The sequence below is a fragment of the Callionymus lyra genome, chromosome 18, assembly GCF_982586985.1.
Source record: "Callionymus lyra chromosome 18, fCalLyr1.hap1.1, whole genome shotgun sequence".
Classification (NCBI taxonomy): domain Eukaryota; kingdom Metazoa; phylum Chordata; class Actinopteri; order Syngnathiformes; family Callionymidae; genus Callionymus; species Callionymus lyra.
The window spans coordinates 12,637,065-12,661,912 of record NC_141835.1 but is presented as its reverse complement, the minus strand read 5'-3'; the positions used below and the strand labels follow the sequence as shown (position 1 = coordinate 12,661,912).

The window sequence follows — 24,848 nt, the reverse complement described above, 5'->3', positions numbered from 1 at the left end:
CATATACATACATATACATACATATATATATATATATATATATATATGATGTAACTTTGTTTACAACGTCACTAAGATGTTGGCCGTTTAGGGTAAAAAGTGTCCATCGATCCATACTCAGTTTTGTGGCCGTTTCAGTACGACAATTTAGTGTGTATGGAGCACTACATTTCACATACCAAGAATTGAGACGCACTTATGCACTAAAAACACTAAGTTTAAGTACGCAAGTATTTGATTTGAGACACAGCTCTCGACTAATTGCCATGACTTAAGTGAAACAAAAGATTAACCATAAAAGCACTGAGACCTCCACCATGGAGTTCATTTAAAAATCTTGTAGGTTTTCATTAAAAATGAAGATCCTGCTTGGGAACTCGCAACTTTACGGTGCCAAAATATGTACATTAAGAAGCCTCAGTCGCAGGACAAACATGATTAGATTTCCCAAATTGTATAAAAAAGCGAGTACTCCAAATATGCTATACGATTCATTGCTTTAGAGAGTTCAGCAACTTCTTATCTCCAATAAACTGCTTTCCAACGCAGTAACGGACAGAACATCCTTCCCAAACGTTAATCGATATTGTTCAGCTGTGCTTCAAATCATCCAAACTCCGCATGAAGTCATTTTAGCTCCATTAGCACCGCCGCCATATTGCCATTAGCCTCCACGTCCTGCTCACCTGTCGAGACACTAGTTTTCGGCTTTTAGAGTCCGCGTTTTCTCGTGAAAATATCACAGTATTTGACCTGAGTTGGCTTTAGACATGTTTCCGAGTAGGTCGTAGGTTCAAAAGTTGGGTTTTAAAGTTGTTTTGTGCAAAGTTGATCAGCGCCACAAAACGAACAGCTATACTGGTTCGCCGCTCGACAGCACCCCCCATAAAAAGCAAGTATGAATCTGATCGTAAACTTGACATTCTTGGAGGTTTTATCCATTAAAATGATCTGCTCTTGTCCTTAATCAACAAAAAATAAAAAACTTTTCATTCCTTTCCTTCGATGTCAGTTTCATTTTTATAGAAAGTACCTGTATAATCGGTTCCCAAGTTTACCTTAAATACTGGCATCTTCGTAGGTCACGATATCAACATGAACATGGTTCGACCTTCCAGTGAGCCATGTTAAAATTTCTTGGCGGGCAAGAATGGGACCCTCGGGCCTTGAGTTTGACACATGTGGTTTAGGGCAAGGGCTTTTAACCACCGATGGGGTTGCATCTCTGAGAAGCGTCAAAAAGAGCTTGATTTATTTAGTTTTGAATGCTTTAAAAAAAAAAAATTTTTAAAAAGCCCACTAACAAGGTTCTATGAATGATTCTACATTTTCTCTGACTACTGGAAGGGCTTTGCTGTAATGGGATTAAGAGGTGTTTGAATGCAGACAAAAACCGCTAGTGGCAAAATTGCGCAACTGCAGTTACCTCGACAACACATCAGTTACTCGACTTCACATGTAGAAAAAGGTGTAAGGTTGACACCCCTTCCGACGAAAATCTCACCCCACGTCCAAGTAAGTCCATTTCTAACCAACCAGCGTCACAAAAAAAAACGCAAAATAGTGTCAGAATCTTTACAGCCTCGTACATTCACCGGCTCTATGGGACCAATTAACCCTCAGCCTTAATGCGTCATCGCACAGCAAGACTTGATTCGAACCGGTGTGAAAGCGGGACTTCTAAAAACTGACGTCACCGTGAGCTTGGGCAGTCGGAGACGAGAGGGAAAGTAGAATGAAGATTGGATTTCATCAAGAGAAAAAAAAAAAAAAGAGGGAACAAGTTGTAAAGGAACTTGAACCAGAGAAGAAGGAGGGGCCGCCTCGACCAACATCCCTGCAGCTTCCTCGACGGGGAAACCGTGACCCCCACCCCGTCTCTTTCCATTTCCCAGAGTCGGCCAATGAGAAGCCGTGATGTCATCGTACAGTCAGATTTTTGTCAAGCAGTCAAGTTGCCAACACCCCCACCCGGCCCCCCACCCCACGAGACTCCGGGGCTGATTCAAACCAGACCAAAGAGATGTGGTGATGGAGAGCGAGAACTCTGGGGTTATCAACAAGGACGACTGGGATGTTATTTGAGCAAAAGATTCTACTTTCCTCAGGTGAAATATCCCCTGATATACCTAAATACTGTAACATGGCTAACAATCCATTTTTATGTTCAAGGAAAAACACAACATTTGGATAGGATTTTTTTTTAACCGCACCTGCACGCTCATGCACAAACCAAGCAACACCTGCACACACGGTCTATGAGTATGTGTTAATTAAGATCATGACACCTATGGTTGAAAAGTTTCCTGTACCCGTCATAAAAAACGAGCGGCTCGACATTTCCAAGAATCACAAGCTAATGGTATGTCAGAGGAAATACAATCTTTTGTCAAAACAAAACACCCGGTCCGTGCACCCCAGTGGTCTTCACGAACCGGAATCGGTACCAGGACCACTTCACAACTCTCAAACCTAGTTAATAATAGTCTTAAAATTAGGCAAAAACAGCAACGTAGGCTTGCAAATAACGTCGCTAAAGAAGAAGCTGGATTTAAAATACCATAACAGTTGAGTTCAGGTCCTTAATAATTAATCATCAAAACATAAATTATCCAATATAAACAAAATGAGAAATATAAACCGAGTCGCTGAAATCTAAAAGACGTCATTCATTTGGGTCCACAGTTGGACATCATTATTCCAGCAGCATACCAACCAGCTAACCATGTTGCGCCTGCACCATCCAGAGCTCTACAGAGAATCTTGTCATTAGCTGCCCTGTTTTTTCAAACGTTGTAAACGGAAGAAGTGGCTCGTTGACGTTTTCCAACCTTACTAAAATATTAGAAGCTCAGCACTGGGATTGGATTTTTTTGATCCAAGAGGTTTTGGTTGAATTAGTGTTGACAACTTTTTCAATAGCCACGGTTGAGTTGGTACACAGAGCAAGCTTACTAATAAACAGGAAGTAAGTGGGATTCTTGTCTAGTCACTTTGAGCTAAATGTGTGTCAAATGTTAAAAAACCCTTTAAACCGCCAACCGTTTCTCCATTTACATATCTCTTAAACTGCTTCCAACCGCTTTACATATGCTTGTGATGTAAAACCATTTTCACTCTGATTCAAAGTACATTCAAAACAAAAGATTTAGAAAATTTAGGCATTTATTTGTTTCTTAGGACCAAGCTTTCATAGCCTTTGTAACATCTTTAAGACAAAATATCCTCTAAGTGAATTGTATTTGCAACAATTTAGTGATACGATACATAACATGATTATAGGGGAAAGTTGGTATGTATTGCGATAAATGTGCGTTATCGTGGGAAGAAGGATATATTTGTAGTATTGTCAAAAACAAAACTTTACTCGTTGGAAGTTAAGAGACCATGGACAAATTCATAACTGCTTTCATTCGTTTTAAAACCAAAATAGCTTTAAAGGCTGCTTGAGTTTAATGTATCCTCTAGTTCCCAGTCATCATCAGGATTTTTCATTGTTGCTTAAGCTGCCGAGGATGTGATTGACCTCCAACTATCGGACATGAGGTTTAATTGCAACACAAAAATGACCAAACGCTTTGAATGTTAATCAAAACAAATGAATAAAATATGATTTTAAGAAGAAAGATTGATGCAGTCCTGTTGAATATCAATCTGGTGTTTTGGGACAAAAAAAACAACAACTAATATACATGTATCTACAGTTTCTCAAACCCTTACTATTTTCCCTAACCTTCTTTCACGGTAACTTTTACTAAACAAGTTAGGTGATTAAAATCTTCTTCCATTTTCTCGCGCCATTGAAACCACGTTCGTTTGTTGACTCGTTTAAAATCGCTGCTGACCCAGACTTCTTTGACACGACATACAGTAGATGGCGCTGCAATTTGGTCATGTATAGCCAATTTCCAGAGGGGGAAAAATGCGCATAACATTTTCATAAACGTTTACAAAAAATAAGGAGACATTTATTTCAGAATTTTGGCTTCTTTGGTGACAATAACTGGCAGTAAAACAGGAAAATGACAACCTTTAATTGTTTAATAAATCTTTTTTGCAGCACCGTCTTGTATTTTACAGTTGACGATTGTCCTATACGTATTTAAAGGTATACATTTTTTAAATGACTAAACCTTGCTGAAATGTGCGTATCAAACTCTCTCAGCCGCTGCAATAAACCACAACATTTCTGTAACCAATAAAATAAATGTTTGCGGTGCCTTATTAACTACCACAATTTTTTTTTTTTTTTTTTTAATCATAGCTCCGTCTCACATCATCCTGGCAGCGAGCGAAGCCTGAGTCAGACCCAGAGAAAGAGACAACTAGCGGCGTGGGAAATTAACACCTGCTATCGGCCAAGGATGCGTAGGCAGTGTCAAAACCAATCAAAGAAATTGAGTAAACACAAACGCCTCACCGTGGATTACGGACTCGTAAACAAAAGGGGGGGGGGGGGAAAAACCCTGAAGAAAGTGGGTAAGTTTGCCAGTTTAGCACATTCTCTCCCGGGATCGACGGCATCGGCGGGAGTAATGCATGCAAAGCTCTAGAATCCTGATCGGAACCCAACAGTCAAAACTCATTTGAATGACAGGTGACCGTGATGCTGCCAAAGCCTCCGGTCTTTCTTTTTTTTACGATTCAGACGCGAGAATCGGACAACTTCCTGTAACTATAGAAGCACCGGGAAGTGAGACGCCAGGAGAGCACAGGGAAAAAAAAGACATCAAGACCGGCTGGTCCAAGGCGATCCTGGGACCATAATGAAAAGAGAGAAGGGGCAGGAAAAATTGCTGGAAAAACTTGAGGGTTGAAAAATGTTGTTTTATGCCATTATGATTATTTAAGAAATGTATATAAATGAGCAATAATTCAATGCACATACATCTAACTCAAAGCTTCTCAATAAAAAGGGCTTTGGAAAAAAATGTGATGCCGTCAAATCTCTTTATATTTATTTGATTGTTTATATTTACGTTGGTACATTAGTCTTGTAATTCGGTATGAATGCTTAGAATTTACTACGTTCAGCTCCAACGCTTCCCATTAAACACGAATTCTTAAAAATTCTCAATTCGGAAAATCTAAAAAAAAAAGTGCTCCGACTTCTCAGGAAAGTCAACCTTAAATGTGATTCCTTTGGAATCTATTCTAAATAAGAAACTCGGTGGCTGACCCTAAATGAGGCGAGAGAAACATACCTTCAACATATAGACGGGGACAAAACTCTTTTTTTTTTGTCAAGAGAAATTTCCCTTCTCTTGTTGAGTTTATTGTAAATAATGACCTGGACTTGATTTAAAAACAAAACATGTCATTGTGCGTCATTTAATCGAAAACACCGCCTTCATGTTGCTATGCTACATGTTGTGTAGTATTGTGTGAAATTTCAACTTATTTGGATTCCACACAAGCAACACCACAATGGGACTTTGTCATGTACACAATTGTCGGACTAAAGCAATTACCCAATTTTCCACCTTTTTTCTCTGAAAAAGGTCGAATTATTCAGGGTGCATTTTGCACTTTCATGGGTTTATCGTGTTATAAACGAACTTCCATGCCAAGATTCTTTATTGAGTTTGTTGTTTCGGAATAAGATGAATAAAGAAAAGGTCACCATTGCTTATTTTTCTGCCGCTGTCGTTTTACTCTTGCACCAACACTCCTGTGTATTTTCATTTCTAAATAGAAGAAATAAGGCATTTCCAGATTTCGTGACAACCATGCAACCTTAAAATGGTCTTAAAGAGAAGATTTAAGGTTGTAGCACAAATAAACAAACCTATTTAGCATTTAGTTACACATGGGGATGTAAGAAAATTTCAATACACCTAAATATTGCGATATTGTATCTATATACAACAGCACTACGTTGATATTTTTATTTCCATTTTTGTGTTGCAATTAAACTTCTGGCCACTGGGCATCAGCCATTTCTTCCGCCACGCCAAAGGAACACAGAGATGACTGAGGACGAGAGGATACAGTTGGAAACAGCAGCCTTTAAAGCTGATGTTTTGACACATTTTGGTTAGAAAACAAAATGAAAGTAGTTACGACTTCATCAAGAGTGATGCGGTCTGTAAGTTCTGCAACACCAGAGAGTCCAGTACTCGACAATACTACAAATATATTCCTCCAGATTCTTGCCAATACACCCCCTCTAAATATCCGTACACAAGTCTAAGAAACTGAATTATTAGATGGTCTTTACCAAGTTAGTAACGTTCCCTATAACCGTGTTAAATCAACTCATCTAGGTGATTCTTTTATTGGGTATTTAAAAGAACTGCAGACCTGTTTTATAAACTCAAAATAACTAATAGCAGAAGGTGTGTAAACGGGGAGATAACTCAATCACCAGGGGGGCCAAAATATTTTCATGTCAGGAGCCAAACAAAATGTAATTCTTTAACAGGAAGTTAATAGTTGTAATATGTGTTAGAGGATGGATCCATCTTGACATGGATAAATCTGTTCCTCCAAGTCACAATATAAACACTATCATTCATCTTTTTCGAGTCAACCATCCAGAGGGCCACTTAAAAATCATACGACAGGGGCCATGTTTGGCCCTGGATACTTTTGCAAGAAGATAAAAGTTGAAAAGGAAGCGTCAGCATCAATTCTTAAGGAGTTTAAATCTAAGGTCAAAGGACAAAGTGTTGTTGTTGTTCTTTTTAAACCTGTGACTCCATCAAGCGCTTTTTTGTTCCATCAAAAGTAAACAAAAACAGATTTTTAAAAAACAAATTGTTTCAACACAAGTTTTTGCCCCATAGGCTGAACCCAAGGAGAGGTGGGAGTGGTCAGAGGGAATCTTCTAACCATCAACCTATTCGACTTGACTCAAAAAGTAAGTCAACTCGGGTTGGAACAGTTGCCCCGTGAACCCCAAAAGACTCCTCCGGTTGGGGTTTTGAAAACCCCTGCGTGGATGAAAAACGAGGAAAAACTTTTACAGCATGTTCGCCATGTTTGTTATGAAAAGAGTCTTAAATGGTCACTTCAGGTGCATCCTCTCGGCACCGACGAAACAAAAGAAACGAAGGGGGTGGAGAGAGAGAAAAAAGCAGCAGCTTGTTCTGCGAGCGACCCGCCACTCTTCATCACCACCACCATCATCATCATCATCTTCATCATCATCAGCTTTAGGGGGAAATAAAAGCCAGTAGAACACGCTGTTGTTGTGAGTCATGGCGCGCACACGACGAGCGTGAAAACAAGGTTGTTGTTTTTTGCTTTAAAGGAACACAAACGTTTACCTCCCACCCGGTACATGTTGGCTGCCATGGCTTCCCCAGAAACCCCGGCGTCCGCTCCAGGTAAGAGGGCTGGCTGTGCTCGGCGCTGGAGCTGTGCTAGCTCTGCCGCCGCTCTCTGTTGGAAAATGGAGGCTTGATCAATACGAAACAGTCTACCCTAGAGACCTTAAAGAGACAGTGCACCCCCGAACTCCAAGTCGGGTTTTTTTTTTTTAACCACTTTGTTTTTTAAAAACTCTTTACCTTTATGTGTCTCTGTAACAATTTACTTTTTTAATTTTTAAAAAATTAAATTTAGCTACTTAAGGGATTTTTAAACAAGCTAGTTAGTCACTGGTCGCCATCGCCTTCACGTGACGTCATCAAAACGCTCGAACGTAAACGGATTTGATACAAACTTTTTTTTTTAAATATATTTGATAAGCTATTTTTTTTTTATCTTAAAATCATTTGTATTATCCGCAGCATGTTCACAAATTTTAAATTAAATAAAAAAATTGTCCATGGTATCAATTTAATAATGTCAAAGGTATATTGATAAAAGATGATTCGCTCAAATAATTATAGGGGAATTTTATCAGCTGACGGTTTATGTGGAATTATTGTTATTGTTTGGCAGCTATTTTTTCAAAATCAAAAATACTTTTACCTTGAGCGAATTTAGGTTAGGTTAGGTAAAAATTTATTGATCCCTCAGGAGGTCTTTTTTTTCCAATTAGGCACAGCAATACAGCAATTATTCGTAAAAATAAAATAAGAACAAAGAGAAATAAAGAGAAAGAACAAGATGATACAATCTAAGTCTAAAGATAGATAACATAGATCAAAGAATAATAATAAAAGACAAAGGATACAAATGTATTTGTATATTTAATTGTATTCTTATGTTGTTAGTTTTCTCACATGGCCCTTTGTTTAGGTCTCTTATAAATACATCTCATTTTGTAGAGGACCAAATGTATTCATGTCTTCTTTTCAATCTTTAATAATAAAAATCTGATATTAACTTACAAATGTCAAACCTGACAATATATAATAACAAGTAAATAATCTGCAAATGTTGACATTTAAATCTGACAGAATACTCCAAAAGTTTTTTAATATTTATTATTCTGTTATTTATTTAAAACCATTATAACCTTTTTGAATTATGGTTATCAGACGTTTCAAAATCTAAGCTACAATAAATGCCGAATTCAAAGTGGAAATAAAGTTGTAAAAACAACTTTTTAATGCAAATATTAACGACATTTGTAATTGACAAAGACATGTCTTAAGTACAACACTGTAAAAAACTGAGCAAAAAAATGTTTCCTTCAACTGAGTTGAATCTCTAAACTTGGTGTCGCAACTTTCCAAGTAACTATTACTCACTTACTTTGGCAACAGGATCTGGAGCTTGTAATCCATGCGTTTGTGTCTTCAAGTTTGGACTATTCTAATAGTTTATTTTCATGCCTAAACAAGAAGGATCTGTCTCGCCGGCAGTTAATACAAAACTCTGCTGCGAGAATTCTGAGCTGCTGTAGTAGGAGAACTCACATTTCCGTTCCTTAAAACTCTGCATTGGCAGTTTCTTTCAGGATCAGCAAACCTTAGGCTGCGTCCAAATTCTACTTCTTAACCATTAGCCTTTCTCCTTCGTCTACTCCCTAAAAAGGAGTGTCAGCCTTGATGACCCGAGCCCTTGACACTCCTTTTTAAGTGTTAGACGATGAGGAAGGGGTAAGTGGTAGGGGTAAGGGTTAAGGGCTAAGGGCTATAATTGGGACACAGTCTTTAACAAGCAAGTAAGGAACTAGTTCAGCACTATAGATATAATTTTGGTTGTTGAATTACTAAATAAAAGTGAGGTATTTTAACTATATTATATATATATATAACATCACTACATGTGTTTTGGAAACTTTAAGATCCTTAAGCCTTACATTATGGTGTCAAGTGAGGTTCCGAGGGACACAACAGGAAGCCACTCATGGGATTACAGTTGAGAACAGGCTTGTGAAGTCAAAGTGTAATTCATTTGTTTATATCCTAATCAACTCATTCCCATATTTACACATGATCTAAATATACTTTATAAACTTCTGACCAGTTTCAAACAAAAGATTTCAGGAGGAATTCTTGCGGCGAAGGCAACATCTTGATCTATACCATATGGAAGCCTCGATCACGGCGGCCCCGACACAGGGGACCTCGGCTCTGCGGTCACGTGACCGCTGGCGGGCCAATGGCGTCGTCTTTCAGCGTACCATGGCAATGTTGAAGCCGTGCTGCATGGGAGGAATGCTGGTCCGTGTCAAGGCTTTGTCTTTCAGGAAGAGAAGTGACGTTGGGGTCTGAGGTTGCAGGTTCAAGTCTGGGGGGAATTGAGCAACTGAGGCAGTTAAGAGAAAGATAAAAGACAACATGCATTTATAAGTATATTATTGTGGTCAAAACCGGAGGAGAAAATAGCTTTTGGGTCCATTTCATGAGATGTAGAAAAAAATATGTGCCAAAATATTATCTAAAAACAACACTGTACAGTAATACTCATGGACACTATAACCATATCTGTTAAGACCTATATACAGTTAACACATTAATGAGAATTTTATTTAGAAAAATGTTAATGTTGTTGGATGAAAAATATATTTTTGCAGCTTAAATGTTAGTGAATTAACCAAAGAATGGGTTCATTTTTTTTCTATTATTAAAACAAGTATTACTATTATTTATGTTGACATGATTTTCTCATGTAAAATTCCAACATTGAATTTTTTTCAGGTCATGTCTAATAAACTTGTATTGTTTTGTCTTGTCCCTGAATAAAGATTACAATATATTTTAGCATTTATATTGACCTATGGTAAAGGATTATGAAATACATTTTTTAAGATCATTTGTCAATTAAAATAAAAAATGGACGCAATATAATTTATGATGACATAACATGATTTTCTCAAATAAAGTTTTTGATATTTCACTTTTTTAACTATTCACTGAATGTTCAAATCTAAATGAAACGTTTTCAATTTAGTCTTTTTTGTTGTTGTATATTCATATATTTTAGCATTTATATCACATGTTTTTATTTCATTTGTTTACCCATCATTGACCTATTATTAAGGATCAAGAAATACATTTTTTGCAGCTCATATGTCAATTAAAAGGAAATGTTGGCACTGGTTTTACAAGCAACATCATTCTAATGGTATTTTAAATCCAGTTGTACTTTTATTTATGTTGAAATAACATGATTTACTAAAATAAAATTCATATATTGGACTTTTTTACTAATCACTACAGGTCAAATCTAAATTAAACGTATTGATTAGCATTTTTCTTGGGTTCTTGAATAACGTTTACAATATATTTGTGAATTAATATCATATTATCATTTTTTCAAGATAAAAAAAAATATATATACATCTTTCAAAAATATATTTGATTCAAACAATATATCTTTGTGTCAGTTAATGAATAATTTGAAATTGTTTTTCCAGCAAAGCACGAGGGATGAATGAGTCCCTGAGTCTATAAGTGTTGCATCATGGGAAGGAGCATCTGTCCAGTCCATCTGCTTCTCTGCTCACTGATGTGAGATGTCAATCACTAGGACAGATAAGCTACAATAAAAGACAATGAAGCTGATAATTAACGTCCATTTAGTTCTGTTTTCCAGCCTAAAAATGGCCACTGATGCCGTCTCTGCCAATTCTCCTCCCTCCTCCTCCCTCCTTCCATCCCTCCCTTTATACCCTCACAGCAGATATACACCCTGGAGATACAAACACACCATAAATCAATCAGGCCTTTTCCCTGCGGTAACTGGTCCAGATCTTTGATTGCAACTCCTCATTTGTTCTCCTGCTGGCTCACGGATCCAAAGACACGACGAGAGGTGCAGCAATAAAGAGAGTAATGTTGGATTCTCTCTTAAAAAAAAAGAGACAAAAACAACATGAAATAATGATTGAAAAACCTGCCAGGATCATGTTATGAAAGAACACCCGACCGGCTCGAAGCTCACGGCTTCAGCACAATCATTGTGAAACCTTTCTCTTAAATATTCTCATTTATTCTCATTTAAATCTACATTTTTTACGAAAATAGGTTGCACACAGTATGGTGTGTACACGTTCCATCATTGTTCTTTAGTGACTCTGTCAGAGAGACTTCACAGCTAAAAATAACTTGAATGAAAGCTGCATCAATGAGTCACACCGGTGACCTAGTGGGAGTGATTTGTTTTAGCTGTGCTCTTGGAAATACACAGAAACGTCACATATATAGACATTAATAATTTTAAATTGATGCACAAACTGTTTTTTTTTAACGTTAATGTAAGATTCTTGTTATTTACTTACTCACATTGATATTGAAATATACAAAATGAATGAATACATTTTTTCAATCTAGATTTACCTACCTTTACCTAAGATATTTAAACAACAAACGGAAACGAGGATGGTGAGATTAATTTACCGTTGTAATGACTACATTCTACCGACAGGGGTCAGTGTTTACAAATACTTTCGTTTTGTCCTTGAGTGACCTTTTTGCAAAGTGACTTATCTTTATCCGCGAGTCGCAATTAAGAGGATTGAAGCGGATTTTCGCTACAAAGTCGTCATTGAAAGTTTAAATTTGTGAAGACTTCCCCTTCAATGAAGTTTTCTTGTTTCTTTAAAAGCAGCTATTGGAATTAGTATTTTTTTTGTAGTAAAAAAAGTGTCTTAAAATAAAAATAAATTAGTATAAAATAAACCACCGAACTGAATGGAACATTTAACTTTTTATTATTATAGTATTATTATACTTATTATTCAATGCTTGGGGTTTAAGTTAAAGGTAAACCAATAAAATGGCGAAAATGGGGCAAATATAGCTGATACTTCTTTATACATTTTGCTTTAACATGAAGTGTTTTTCATAAATCTTTCAAGTTTTCACATATTTTTATTCTGAATTTGTCTTTTTAATCGTAAATCTATAAAATAAATGGACAAAAAAGATGTTAACAAACTTCTTTAGTTTAGTTTTTTTTAATAACGCCCATACATATTGGTATGTATAACATTAAAAAGTCATGTGTCGCCATAGTACCAGTAATAACCTCCTAAAATTAATTGGTTCAGAAAACAGAGACAGAAACTTTAAAAAATCTGAAACTTTGTCGTAAACACAACACAAGATTTTTTTTGTGGTGGCAGTACAGTATAAAAAAAAATAATAATTTAAATTAAATAGAAAATAAATAAATAATAATAATACAATAAATAAAAATTAAATAAGAAACATAGACATAAAATGACATATAAATAATGACCGATAATATAAAAATAAATGTCTGGATCAGAATCGGAAACGTTTATTGCCGGTAAACAAAACATTTTTTTTTTTTGTGATGGCAATACAGAATAAAAGTTTTAAAAATAAATATAGTATATTAAAACTTTAGCGCCCAATGACAGTCCTAAAATTTTGACTATTTTTATTTCATAACTTTTCTCTTTTTTTTAATTCTCACTGCAACATACTCGATTATAAGTTTGTTGGACATGTAATTTTAATAGTAATATGTGCTTGCTCACAAATCTTGCACACAACTATACTCAAACTATTTAATTTTTTATATAAACGTCATTCAAAAAGTGGGAAAAGGAGGTCTCAATAAAGTTTATCTATCTATCTACCTAGAAACTAGAAATTCATAAATAACATGGACACATTAAAATTCATTTACATTTATATACTTTTTCATTACTATTTTTTTTATTATTCTTATTTTATAATTGCATTTAAACTAACTTTGCTGGAGACACTCCAGTCCAGTAAGTGGCGTCTTTTCAAAATTCGTTGCTAGACAACCAGTTCCTGTTCCAGCTACCTGTCACGTGACAAAACCAGGAAGTGCCTCGATTCAAGAACCACAACCAAAACGATGGCTTTGAGCGCTAAAGTTTTTATCTCCATTCTTGTTACTCTTACAAACGTGTTCTCGTTGGAGTCGCAGTATTTTAAGAGTCATACTTTAAACGGAAAGTGGAAACTGAACAACTCCAACAGGACGGTTTGTGTGACGGCAGAAGTTCCCGGATGTGTCCACACCGCGCTGCAGCAGCAGGATCTCATCCAGGTGTGTTTACGTTTGTACTTTTAAATAATCTTCCGTCATTTTTTACCTATACTAATTCATTATTTAAATTGATTAAATTAGTTAGTTTAAGTAAACAACAAAAACAGGATTTATTTAATGAATCTAATAATCTAATCTGAAAAGTATTTATCAATGAAATCCATTTGTTTTTAGGATCCTTATTACAGATTCAATGACCTCTTATATCGATGGGTCTCCCTGGAGAACTGGACCTACACCAAAGTATTTACAGTACCTGCACAAATAAGGTTAGTATTAGGAGTATTGGTTAAAAACAGAAGTAATAAAGTTGCTTTCTTTCTGTGTCCACATTATATTCACGGACCAACCTTCTTTATAAATATATAATAGTGGGAGGAGGGCAGACGCAAACTTTTTTTAAAAACTTTTTTACTTTCTATTCGTACATACCGGTAAGTGTCATTGGACTTTGAATATGAATCTTTCACACTGAATTTTTACAGCATCAAAATCAAACTTTGATTTTGAAAAAACATCAAATTTCATGTTATTTTGTATACATTTAACGTCAAATTTAAATGGGTAAAAAGAAATTAAATGGAAATAAATTCAATGTTTAAAAATATTAAATGAAAATAAATTCAATGTATACAAATATTAAATGAAATGTATGAAAACATGTAATGGAAATTAATTCAATGTATACAAATATTAAATGAAAATAAATGTAATGTATGAAAAAATGTAATGAAAATAAATTCCATGTATAAAAGTATTAAATGAAAATAAACTCAATGTATGAAAAAATTTATACAAATATTTAATGAAAATAAATTCAATGTATGATAATATTAAATAAAAATAAATTCAATGTATGAAAAAATGTATAAAAATATGAAATTAAAATAAATTCAATGTATAATAATATTAAATAAAAATAAATTCAATGTATGAAAAAATGTAATTAAAATTAATTCAATGTATAAAAATATTAAATGAAAATAATATTTAAAGTATGAAAAAATGTCATGGAAATTAATTAAATGTATAAAAATATTAAATGAAAATTAATTCAATGTATAAAAATAAATTCAATTTATTAAAAAATGTAATGGAAATTAATTCAATGTATTAAAAAATGTAATGGAAATTAATTCAATGTATTAAAAAAAATCAATGGAAATAAATGAATCGTTAAAAAAATTGAAGGAAAATGAATTCAATGTATACAAATATTAAATGAAAATAAACTTGATGTTAAAGAAATTACATGGAAATGAATTCACTGTATAAAAAAATAAAAATTGAATGAAAATAACTGTAATTCAGAGATAGAAATTCATATTCAAAGTTCGATGGCACACGTTTACTTCCATATATTCGGTAACATATACCCCACTGAAACGATGTTTGGGATTCTTCCTAATTTTAATTTGTAAATATTGTTTCTTTGTCATTCCAACAGGGTGAAGCAAAGGGTGACTTTAGTCCTGGATGGCGTGGATACTGTGGCGAGCGTGTGGCTCAATAACGTCAACCTGGGAAGCACAGACAACATGTTCCGACAGTATGTACGTCCACCACTTGAAGGAAGATTCGATATATATATATAAACCATCACCACCACTAAGTGACGTATTGTTGTGCAGAACTTCTCAGTCGAGGATCTGATCCACGATGAAGAGAACGAGCTGGAAGTCAGATTTGTTTCTCCGGTTGTTTACGCGGCTCAACGGCGAGCTCGGTCGTCGTACAGAGTTCCTCCCGAATGTCCTCCTGAGGTTCAAAAGGGAGAATGTCACGTCAACTTCATCAGAAAGGTTGATTCTAAAGTGAATTATATTGAAATACAAGCGCTTGATTTAACTGGAGACGTGTCACTCTTGCTTTGACAGGAGCAGAGCTCGTTCAGTTGGGACTGGGGTCCGTCCTTTCCTACCATGGGATTGTGGAAGGAAGTTCGTCTGGAGGCGTTTGATCTGCTCCAGATCACCCACGTGTCTTCTGTTCCTCTATATGGTTCGTGCCTACTTTATTATTATTAGAATTATTTTTATTATATCAGATTATTTTGTTATTAAAGTCAATACAGAGATTATTTACAACCTTCACTTCATTTGAACATGTATTAAATGAGACTTTTTTCCTCAATAAATGAATTTGTAGCTGCTTTAGCTCCGTTAGCTTGTAGTTTTATTAGCTTATATATGTGTTACCTTGTAGTTTGGTTAGCTTATATATGTGTTAGCTTGTAGTTTTTTTTACCTTATATATGTGTTAGCTTGTAGTTTTGTTAGCTTATATATGTGTTAGCTTGAAGTTTTGTTAGCTTATATATGTGTTAGCTTGAAGTTTTGTTAGCTTATATATGTGTTAGCTTGTAGTTTTGTTAGCTTATATATGTGTTAGCTTGTAGCTCTTATGGTCTGTAGATGTGGTAGCTTGAAGCTGTGTTCATTTGTAGCTTCTTTAGCTGTGTTAGTTTGTAGTTTTGTTACCTTATATATGTGTTAGCTTGTAGTTTTGTTAGCTTATATGTGTGTTCGCTTGTAGCTCTTCTAGTCTGTAGCTGCGTTAGCTTGTACCTTTGTTAGCTTGTAGTTTTGTTACCTTATATATGTGTCAGCTTGTAGCGCTTATAGTCTGTAGCTGTGTTAGCTTGTACCTGCATTAGTTTGTAGTTTTGTTACATTATATACGTGTCTTATATATCAATTATTTATTTTTTAATTATTGGAATTAGAATATCAAACTCTGTGTTAAAAATATTCAATGTTTGAATTAAATGAAATTAGAAAACAACATTGTTAATTCAAACTTTTAAAATGATTTCATTTAATTATTGTATTAAAAAAATTCAAGTATTTAATTAAATTATTAAAAAAAAAGAAGCTTAAAAAACAACTATAATATAATGTAAAAATTCAAGGTTTAACATTTTTCAATGTTCATATAAATTCTATATTATTCTAAGGTATATGTATAAATTATGTCGAACACCTTCTGCATCAACGGGGATAATTGTCTTGTCAATAAAGTTTTGTTGTCATCATGTATAATAATAATAATAATCAATATCTTCATGTAGACGTGCAACTGTCTCAGTGGTCAGTCCAGATGGAGCTCCACGTTGAGGCTCTCCAGCACACCGAGGTCCAGTTGACGATCTCAGTACCAGAGCTGTCTTCCCGGGAGACGCTGCTGACTCACTTCCTGCCTCGGACGTCCAGGACCGCCGTGACCCTGCGTATAAACACGGTGCCTCTCGCACAGATGGCGCTCTAACCTCTTGTGTACTCATGTTCAAGTCAACATGTTGTCGTGTTCCTAGAGTTGCCCGGTGAAGTTGTGGTGGCCGAGTGGACACGGTGAACAACCGTCCTACCTCTTGACGCTCCAGGGACACGTCGACGGGTCACTGTTGCTGAGCACTGAGAGAAAGGTCAGAGGTCACTATAGTGTTTAGTATCATAATAACAGGTCATTTTTTTTGTGACACTTTATTTTAAAGTGTTTAACAGTTAAGTTTGATATAATGTCTGTGTAAACATCAATGTGTTGCTAAGTAACTGTTGATATTTTGTGTGTAAAATGTATTGATTTAGAAAAGATAAGATTTCACATTTTAAAGTTTAGAATTTGGAACCTAGTTTTTGATCTTCATCAATCGCCCTCGAATTCATTTAGATACGAGTAAGCGCTGAGACGACAAATACCCCAGCCAAGGAGCAAATCTCACTTTTTTTTCAATAACATATTTTATTTGCTATTGATTAATAGTAAAAGATAGCAAAAAATATGTATCACAAACACCAAAACACAAAAAATGACGATGAGCAATATTTGAAATTATAATACAATTAAATGCAATGAATAAATCAGAGCAAATGCGTTAGCTTGTAGTTTGGTTAGCTTATATATGTGTTCGATTGTAACTCTTCTCGTTTGTAGCTGGGTTAGCTTGTAGCTGTGTTCGTTTATAGCTGTTAGCTTGTACCTGTGTTAGCTTATAGCTGTTAGCTTGTACCTGTGTTAGCTTGTAGCTTTGTTAGCTTGTACATGTGTTAGCTTCTAGCTTTTTTAGCTTGAACCTGTGTTAGTTTGTAGCTGTGTTAGCTTGTAGTTTTGTTAGCTTGTACTTGTCTTAGCTTGTAGCTTTGTTAGCTTGTACCTGTGTTAGGTTGTAGTTTTGTTAGCTTATACCTGTGTTAGCTTGTAGCTTTGTTAGCTTGTTTATATGTGTGTTAGCTTGTAGCTCTTCTAGTCTGTATCTGGGTTAGCGTGTACCTGTGTTAGCTTGTAGCTTTGTTAGCTTGTAGCTTTGTTAGCTTGTACCTGTGTTAGTTTGTAGCTGTGTTAGCTTGTGCCTGTGTTAGCTTGTAGTTTTGTTAGCTTATATATGTGTTAGCTTGTAGCTCTTCTAGTCTGTAGCTGGGTTAGCTTGTACCTGTGTTAGTTTGTACCTGTGTCAGCTTGTAACTATGTTAGTTTGTAGCTGTGTTAGTTTGTATCTGTGTTAGCTTGTACCTGTGTTGGTTTGTAGCTGTGTTAGCTTGTAGTTTTGTTAGCTTATATATGTGTTAGCTTGTAGTTTGGTTAGCTTATATATGTGTTAGCTTGTAGCTCTTCTAGTCTGTAGCTATGTTAGCTTGTAACCGTATTATCTTGTTGCTGCCTTAGCTGCACAGTCTAGTCATAGTCTATCTAGTTCATACTATTTTAAAGCCAATATTTTCTTATTTATTATTTTCCCTGATAGTTCTAATAGGTCCTGAATGTTTGGTTGAGTGTTTCACGGTTTGTTCGCAGATATATTTCCGCTCCGTGCAGCTGATCCAGGAACCCATCGTCGGATCTTCTGGTCTCAGCTTCTACTTCAGTATCAACGGAAAACCCATTTTCCTCAAAGGCTCCAACTGGATCCCGGCTCACGCCTTCCAGGACCGAGTCTCTCAGGAAGTGTGAGTGTTTACGCCTGAGGTGTTTATTTATTTGTATGTAAATGGTGTGTTTGTTTGTTTGGTCTCAGCCTGGAGAAGTTGCTGCAGTCGGCGGTGGACGCCAACATGAACGCTCTGAGGGTTTGGGGCGGCGGAGTCTACGAGCAGGACCAGTTCTACGAGCTCTGCGACGAGCTGGGAATGATGGTAACTTCCTCACAGATGTTTGGGATCTTCCTGATCGATGGCGTGTGCGTCTCAGGTCTGGCAGGACTTCATGTTCGCGTGTGCCATGTACCCCACCGACCACGACTTCCTGGAGTCCGTCGGGGACGAGGTCCGGCAGCAGGTGAGCAGAACAAACCCCCCTCGGAAAAAGTCTAGTCCTCTAGTCTGTAGCTGCGTTAGCTTGTACCTGAGTTAGCTTGTAGTTTCGTTAGCTTATAGATGTGTTAGCATGTAGCTCTTCTAGTCTGTCGCTGCTTTAGCTTGAACCTGTGTTAGCTTGTAGTTTTGTTAGCTTATAAATGTGTTAGCTTGTAGTTTTGTTAGCTTATATATGTGTTAGCTTGTAGTTTTGTTAGCTTATATATGTGTTAGCTTGTAGTTTTTTTTAGCTTATATATATGTGTTAGCTTGTAACTCTTCTAGTCTGTAGCTGCGTTAGCTTGAACCTGTATTAGTTTGTAGTTTTGTTAGCTTATATATATGTGTTAGCTTGTAGCTATTCTAGTCTGTAGCTGCAATAGCTTGAACCTGTGTTAGTTTTTATTTATTTTTACCTTATATATGTGTTAGCTTGTAGTTTTGTTAGCTTATATATGTGTTAGCTTGTAGCTCTTCTAGTCTGTAACTGTGATAGCTTGTCACTGTTTTAGTTTGTAGTTTTTTTTTACCTTATATGTGTTAGCTTATAGTTTTGTTAGCTTATATATATGTTGGCTTGTAGTTTTGTTAGCTTATATATGTGTTAGCTTGTAGTTTTGTTAGCGTATATATGTGTTAGCTTGTAGTTTTGTTAGCTTGTACATGTGTTAGCTTGTAGCTCTTCTAGTCTGTAGCTGTGTTAGCTTGAACCTGTATTAGTTTGTAGTTTTGTTAGCTTATATATATGTGTTAGCTTGTAGCTATTCTAGTCTGTAGCTGCAATAGCTTGAACCTGTGTTAGTTTTTATTTATTTTTACCTTATATATGTGTTAGCTTGTAGTTTTGTTAGCTTATATATGTGTTAGCTTGTAGCTCTTCTAGTCTGTAACTGTGATAGCTTGTCACTGTTTTAGTTTGTAGTTTTTTTTTACCTTATATGTGTTAGCTTATAGTTTTGTTAGCTTATATATATGTTGGCTTGTAGTTTTGTTAGCTTATATATGTGTTAGCTTGTAGTTTTGTTAGCGTATATATGTGTTAGCTTGTAGTTTTGTTAGCTTGTACATGTGTTAGCTTGTAGCTCTTCTAGTCTGTAGCTGTGTTAGCTTGTACCTGTGTTAACTTGTAGTTTTGTTAGCTTATGGGTTAATTTGTATTTTTGTTAGCGTATGTATGTGTTAGCTTGTAGTTTTGTTTGCTTGTATATGTGTTAGCTTTTAGCTCTTCTAGTCTGTAGCTGTGTTAGCTTGTAGTTTTGTTAGCTTGTAGATTTGTTAGCTTATATACGTGTTATATAAGGTTCCGGTCGATTAAACGAAAGCGTGGTCATCAGGTGCGCCGTCTCAAGTCGCACCCGTCCGTCATCATCTGGAGCGGCAACAACGAGAACGAAGCGGCTCTGGCCACGGACTGGTTCAACATCCCGGCGTCTGAGCGAGGAGTTTACGTCCAGGACTACGTGACGCTGTACGTGAGCCTCATTCGAGGGATCGTTCTGGAGGTGCGAGTGAACCCACAACTCTGAGCCTAAACCTCAACATTAGAGTCACCTTCATTCTCTCGCAGGAGGACCAGAGTCGACCCTTCCTGGTCTCCAGTCCCACCAATGGGCTGGAGTCGGAGAAGGAGGGCTGGGTGGCCTCAAACCCGTACGACCCGCTGTACGGAGACACACATTTCTACAGCTACACTCACGACTGCTGGGACTGGACCTCCTTCCCCAGGACACGGTTCGCTTCAGAGTATGGGTTTCAGTCCTGGCCCTCGTTCTCCACGCTGAAGACGGTACTTTATCCACCTTTACTTTCTCCATAGATTCTTAATAATTTACCTTTTTTGGATTGAATCATGTTTTTTTTACTGCGAAAGAATATAAAGAGGAGATCATATATTTGAAATAGAATTTTAAAATCCATGTTTTCATACTTTTATTTACCTTTACAATTCTTAAATTTTGTAAAGTTCAAATCTCTTCTTTCTTAAAAAAATATTGTCTTTTTTGTTTTTTATAGTAAGAACTTTCCAGTTTTGTTAATTAAGGCAGATTTTTAAAATTTATATATATATAGGACATTTCAATTTGTTTTTTAAAGTCGTATATTTCAAGTTGTTTTTTTAAATTGTGTTTTTTTAAGTCATATACTTTAAATTGTGTTTTTTTAAGTCATATATTTTAAATTGTGTTTTTAAGTCATATATTTTAAGTTGTGCTTTTTTAAAGTCATATATTTCAATTTTTTTTTTAAGTCATATATTTTAAATTGTGTTTTTTAAAGTCATATTTTTAGTTGTGTTTTTCTTAAAGTCATATACTTTAAATTGTGCTTTTTTAAAGTCATATATTTTAAACTGTTTTTTAAAGTCATATATTTAAGTTTTGTTTTTTTAAAGTCATTTTTTTAAGTTCCCGGCGTTAATATATACATATATTTTTTAATAATTTATTTATTTTTAGTATTTTTTATTTATGGAGCTCAACAGACATGTATTTTAGAATGTGTTTTTTCCTTTTCTTTTTTTCTTCTTATTAGTGTGTTTTGTTTTGTGGTTGATTAAGTTTTAAGTTTAAATATTTTATTTTTCTTTCCTTTCAGGACTATTATAGCACCATTTTTTCTTTTTAATATGCTGTGTTTTTTAATCTAGTTTTGTTTGCAAACATAGTAATTGAATATTAATGTTCAAATCATTATGGTATGTTGGATCTTCTGAAGGTCTCTGAGGAGGACGACTGGAGCTACGACTCCGGCTTCTCCTCCCACCGCCAGCACCACTCGGACGGGAACCAGCAGATGCTGCGTCAGGCTTCGCTCCACTTCCTGCTGCCCAACGCCAGCGATCCGCTCCGCAGGTTCCGAGACACTCTCTTCATCACCCAGGTCTCGCAGGCTCAGTGCGTGAAGGCTCAGACGGAATTCTACCGCCGGAGTCGCAGCGAGATCGTCGACGGTCGAGGTCACACCATGGGCGCCCTCTACTGGCAACTCAACGACGTGTGGCAGGCGCCGTCCTGGTCGTCCATCGGTGAGTTTCTTCTTCGTGTTTTTAATTTAACGACCACCTCCGATCGTTCTTGTCGTTGTTTAGAATTTGGCGGGAAGTGGAAAATGCTGCAGTATTTTGCCCAAAACTTCTTCGCTCCTCTGCTTCCTGTCGCCTTCGAGGACAAAAACGAGCTCTTGATTTACGCCGTCTCCGACCTCGACCGCGACCTCGACCGCGACCTCTCGCTCGCCGCAGTGGTACGTTTCTAACTCTTCTCTCCGCGGAGGTTAAATTTAAACGTCGTTCTCGCAGGTGTCGGTTTTCTCGTGGAGTCACCAGGTGGCGCTGTGCACCCTGAGGTCGGACCCTGTCCTCGTGCCGGGAGGGAGCGCGGTGCTGGTGTTCAAGAGGTCCGTCGACACTCTGCTGGCGGGTTGCGGTAACTGCACCCGCCTCGCCTGCCTGGTCACCTTTCACCTGGAGGACAGTAGGGGGCAGCAGCGAGGCGTCGGTAACCACCACTTCCTGGCTTCTCTTAAAGATGCTCTGGGGCTTCAGAGGCCGAATATAAAGGTAAGATAAGACACGCGCTTCATCAGCCGTAACATTATGACCACATATTTTTAAGAACAATTGAATCCCTAATTTAAATTAAAAAACACAATTTTACATCTTATTTATATCTTCTACATGGATATAATAAATATGTAAATATTTGATATTAAAGTAGTGACAAGGTATTACTATGCAAGTATCAATGTCATTAATTTAACGTTTTGAATTTTTATAATTAAAAATAGCATTTTTTTTATTTTTTTATAAATAATTGATATAATTGAAAGATATAAATTGTTCTTTTTTTAAATTATGGAATTAAATAATTCAATTTTTTTTAAAACATAGTTTGATATTTTAATTGTGATAATTAAAAAAAAAGTTCTAGATTCAATTTTTTATTAAATTCAATACAATATGACTCTATTATAACAACAACATACTATTATATCAACAACATAGTATTATAACAACATTGTTTTGAATTTAAAGTGCTGCGAACAAAAGAATATTGACTTAAAAAAAATAATTTTTAAATAATTCTGATATAAAAAATATACGTGTAGAAAAAAATTGAGATTAATTTTGAAAATATTCTACTTTTTAAATTCAGTCATTCAAATGCCCAAAAAAAGTCAATGATTTAATTTTAAAAAAAAATTAAATGCAATTTTAAAAAATAATCGATGTTTAAATGAACTAAAACATTTCATAAAAATATTCAAAGTTTAGTTTTTAAATGTTTAATTCAATTTTTTCTGATATACTTGCATAAATTATTGGTAAAACACAATATGTTTTTTTTCTGTTTTTCCTTCGTCATTACTTTAAAGTAAGGTATTGACATATTAATGATATAATATACACACTGCAACCGTTGTTTTCATTTTTGACTCCGTAGGTGAAAGTCCTGGAGGATAAGTTAGGAATCAGGTTCGTCCTCCAGTCGTCCTCCATCGCTCCGTTCGTCTGGCTCGACGTGGGCGACATCCCCGGACGCTTCGGCGCCAACGGGTTTCTGTTCGTGTCCGGGAACACGTCCGTTACTTTCACGCCGGAGCGTCGGACCAGCGTCGCCGAACTCTCCGACGCTCTGACGGTCACTTCTTTGACTGACGTCTACTGAATGTAATGAAGTTTTAATTTGTACATAGTATAAAAAGAATTGTTTTTTATCTTACCTTGTTTAAAGATTCAATTTATTTTTTCAAATAAACTGTTCATAATATTTCAGAGCCATCGTACTGTTATTTTCAATATATTCTTTATTCTCTTTAAATAATAATTTTGTCAGAGAACACGTATTCCTGCTTCATGACTTCTTTAACTTCAAAGGCTTCCTCGGACACACTTGTTGAACTTGCTTTTGAGTTGAGGTGTGATCTTGTGACTCAAACCGTCATCCGTCAACGGAAGTTGACTTTTGCAGACTCACGATGGAAAAAACAAAACTTCTGGATGAAGTTCAAGTTGAAAAAAAAAGAAAAATCATGGTTATTCATGTGTACACACATGGAACTAGACCAGGGGGTTGACCTTTATTTGAGAATTTCCTTTTACGACATTTTTCCTCAACAAACTGTTGTAACGTACAACTATTTGAAGCCTGCATGTTTGTTTTCACTTCTGCCAAAGAGTTTACATATTTTAGTTTATTTGTAAATAGTAGAAATCAAAAAAAAAAAAAAAAAGGTTTTCCAGGTGTTATTAGAATCGATTAGAAACCGAATAACCATCTGGATCCGAGAAAATATTGAATATTTTGTCCATTTAATTGTATGGCTTGTAGTAGCTTCTCCTCCCACATCCACCTTTTTTCATAACGAAAAAACTTCAAATAAACCCAAAAAATAATAGATTTGCATGACTTTTCCTGATTGGTTAGAATTTTAGTTCAGCTCACCATCTGGATCATTGAAGGTTTTGAAGGTTTTCTTCATTAATTGTATGGCATCTAGCAGTTCCGGCTACCACATCCATTTTTTTTTCCAAACTAAACTTCAAACAAACCAAAAAACTAATGGATTCTCATTACATTTTAAGGATTCATTTAAAATTTGAACTGGATTACCATCTGGATCCAAGAAGTTTTTGTAGTTTCTATTCATTTATTGCATTTTGACTCCCACATCCAACTTTTTTCTGGACCATGGAAAAACTGAAAAAAAGGAACCAGCAAAAATAATGGAATTTTCATGCTATTTTGAGAATTTATTGATACTTGGACCGAATGACAATCTGGCTCCAGAAAAGTTTTGAAGAATTTGATATGTTAATTGTATGCCTTCTACTGTAGTAGCTTCTTCTCCCATATCCATCTATTTTCAGGACTAGGAAAAAAAACAGCAAAAATAATGGATTTTCATGGTATGTTGCGAATTGTAATGATACTTGGACTGGGTAACCATCCGGATCCAGGATCATATTGAAGATTTTGTTCATTTAACTGCATGGCTTCTAGTAGCTTCTTCTTAACTAGTAAAAGAAAAACTGCAAATATACATGAAAAGCGAATCGCCTTAATGCTATTTGGAAAATTAGTTTGAAACTTTGTCCGGATCACCATCTGGATCCAGGAAAATCTTTGAAGGATTTTTAATGTAACTGTATGGCCTCTAGCAACA

At 35.7% G+C, this 24,848-nt stretch overlaps 2 protein-coding genes across 3 annotated transcripts in view; one reads left to right on the top strand and one right to left on the bottom strand.

The window, feature by feature from the left end:
* mta1 (metastasis associated 1) overlaps positions 1-7,433 on the bottom strand; it is a 32,901-nt gene extending 25,468 nt beyond the window's left edge. For both annotated transcript variants that reach the window (XM_087779530.1, XM_087779531.1), the window contains exon 1: positions 7,272-7,433. In XM_087779530.1, coding sequence (XP_087635656.1) covers positions 7,272-7,299 — 28 coding nt within the window. In that variant the 5' untranslated portion in view covers positions 7,300-7,433. The remainder of the gene's footprint in view (positions 1-7,271) is intronic.
* Positions 7,434-13,163: 5,730 nt separating this feature from the next.
* Positions 13,164-23,452, top strand: manba (mannosidase, beta A, lysosomal). The gene is made up of 16 exons (XM_087780273.1): positions 13,164-13,395; positions 13,570-13,664; positions 14,843-14,948; positions 15,027-15,197; positions 15,273-15,396; positions 16,466-16,635; positions 16,709-16,819; positions 18,187-18,338; positions 18,407-18,524; positions 18,580-18,666; positions 20,018-20,185; positions 20,251-20,469; positions 21,399-21,708; positions 21,772-21,926; positions 21,982-22,242; positions 23,126-23,452. Exons 1-16 carry the CDS (start codon positions 13,201-13,203, stop codon positions 23,348-23,350), a joined length of 2,667 nt encoding a protein of 888 aa, XP_087636399.1. The 5' UTR covers positions 13,164-13,200; the 3' UTR covers positions 23,351-23,452.
* The last annotated feature ends 1,396 nt before the right edge of the window (positions 23,453-24,848 follow it).

Excerpts from the sequence above, each read along its gene's own strand:
- manba (XM_087780273.1), top strand. The coding sequence starts at position 13,201 with ATGGCTTTGAGCGCTAAAGTTTTTATCTCCATTCTTGTTACTCTTACA. Across the intron at positions 16,820-18,186 it reads TGCTGAGCACTGAGAGAAAG|ATATATTTCCGCTCCGTGCA; the intron begins GTCAGAGGTCAC and ends GTTTGTTCGCAG. Across the intron at positions 22,243-23,125 it reads TTCAGAGGCCGAATATAAAG|GTGAAAGTCCTGGAGGATAA; the intron begins GTAAGATAAGAC and ends TTGACTCCGTAG.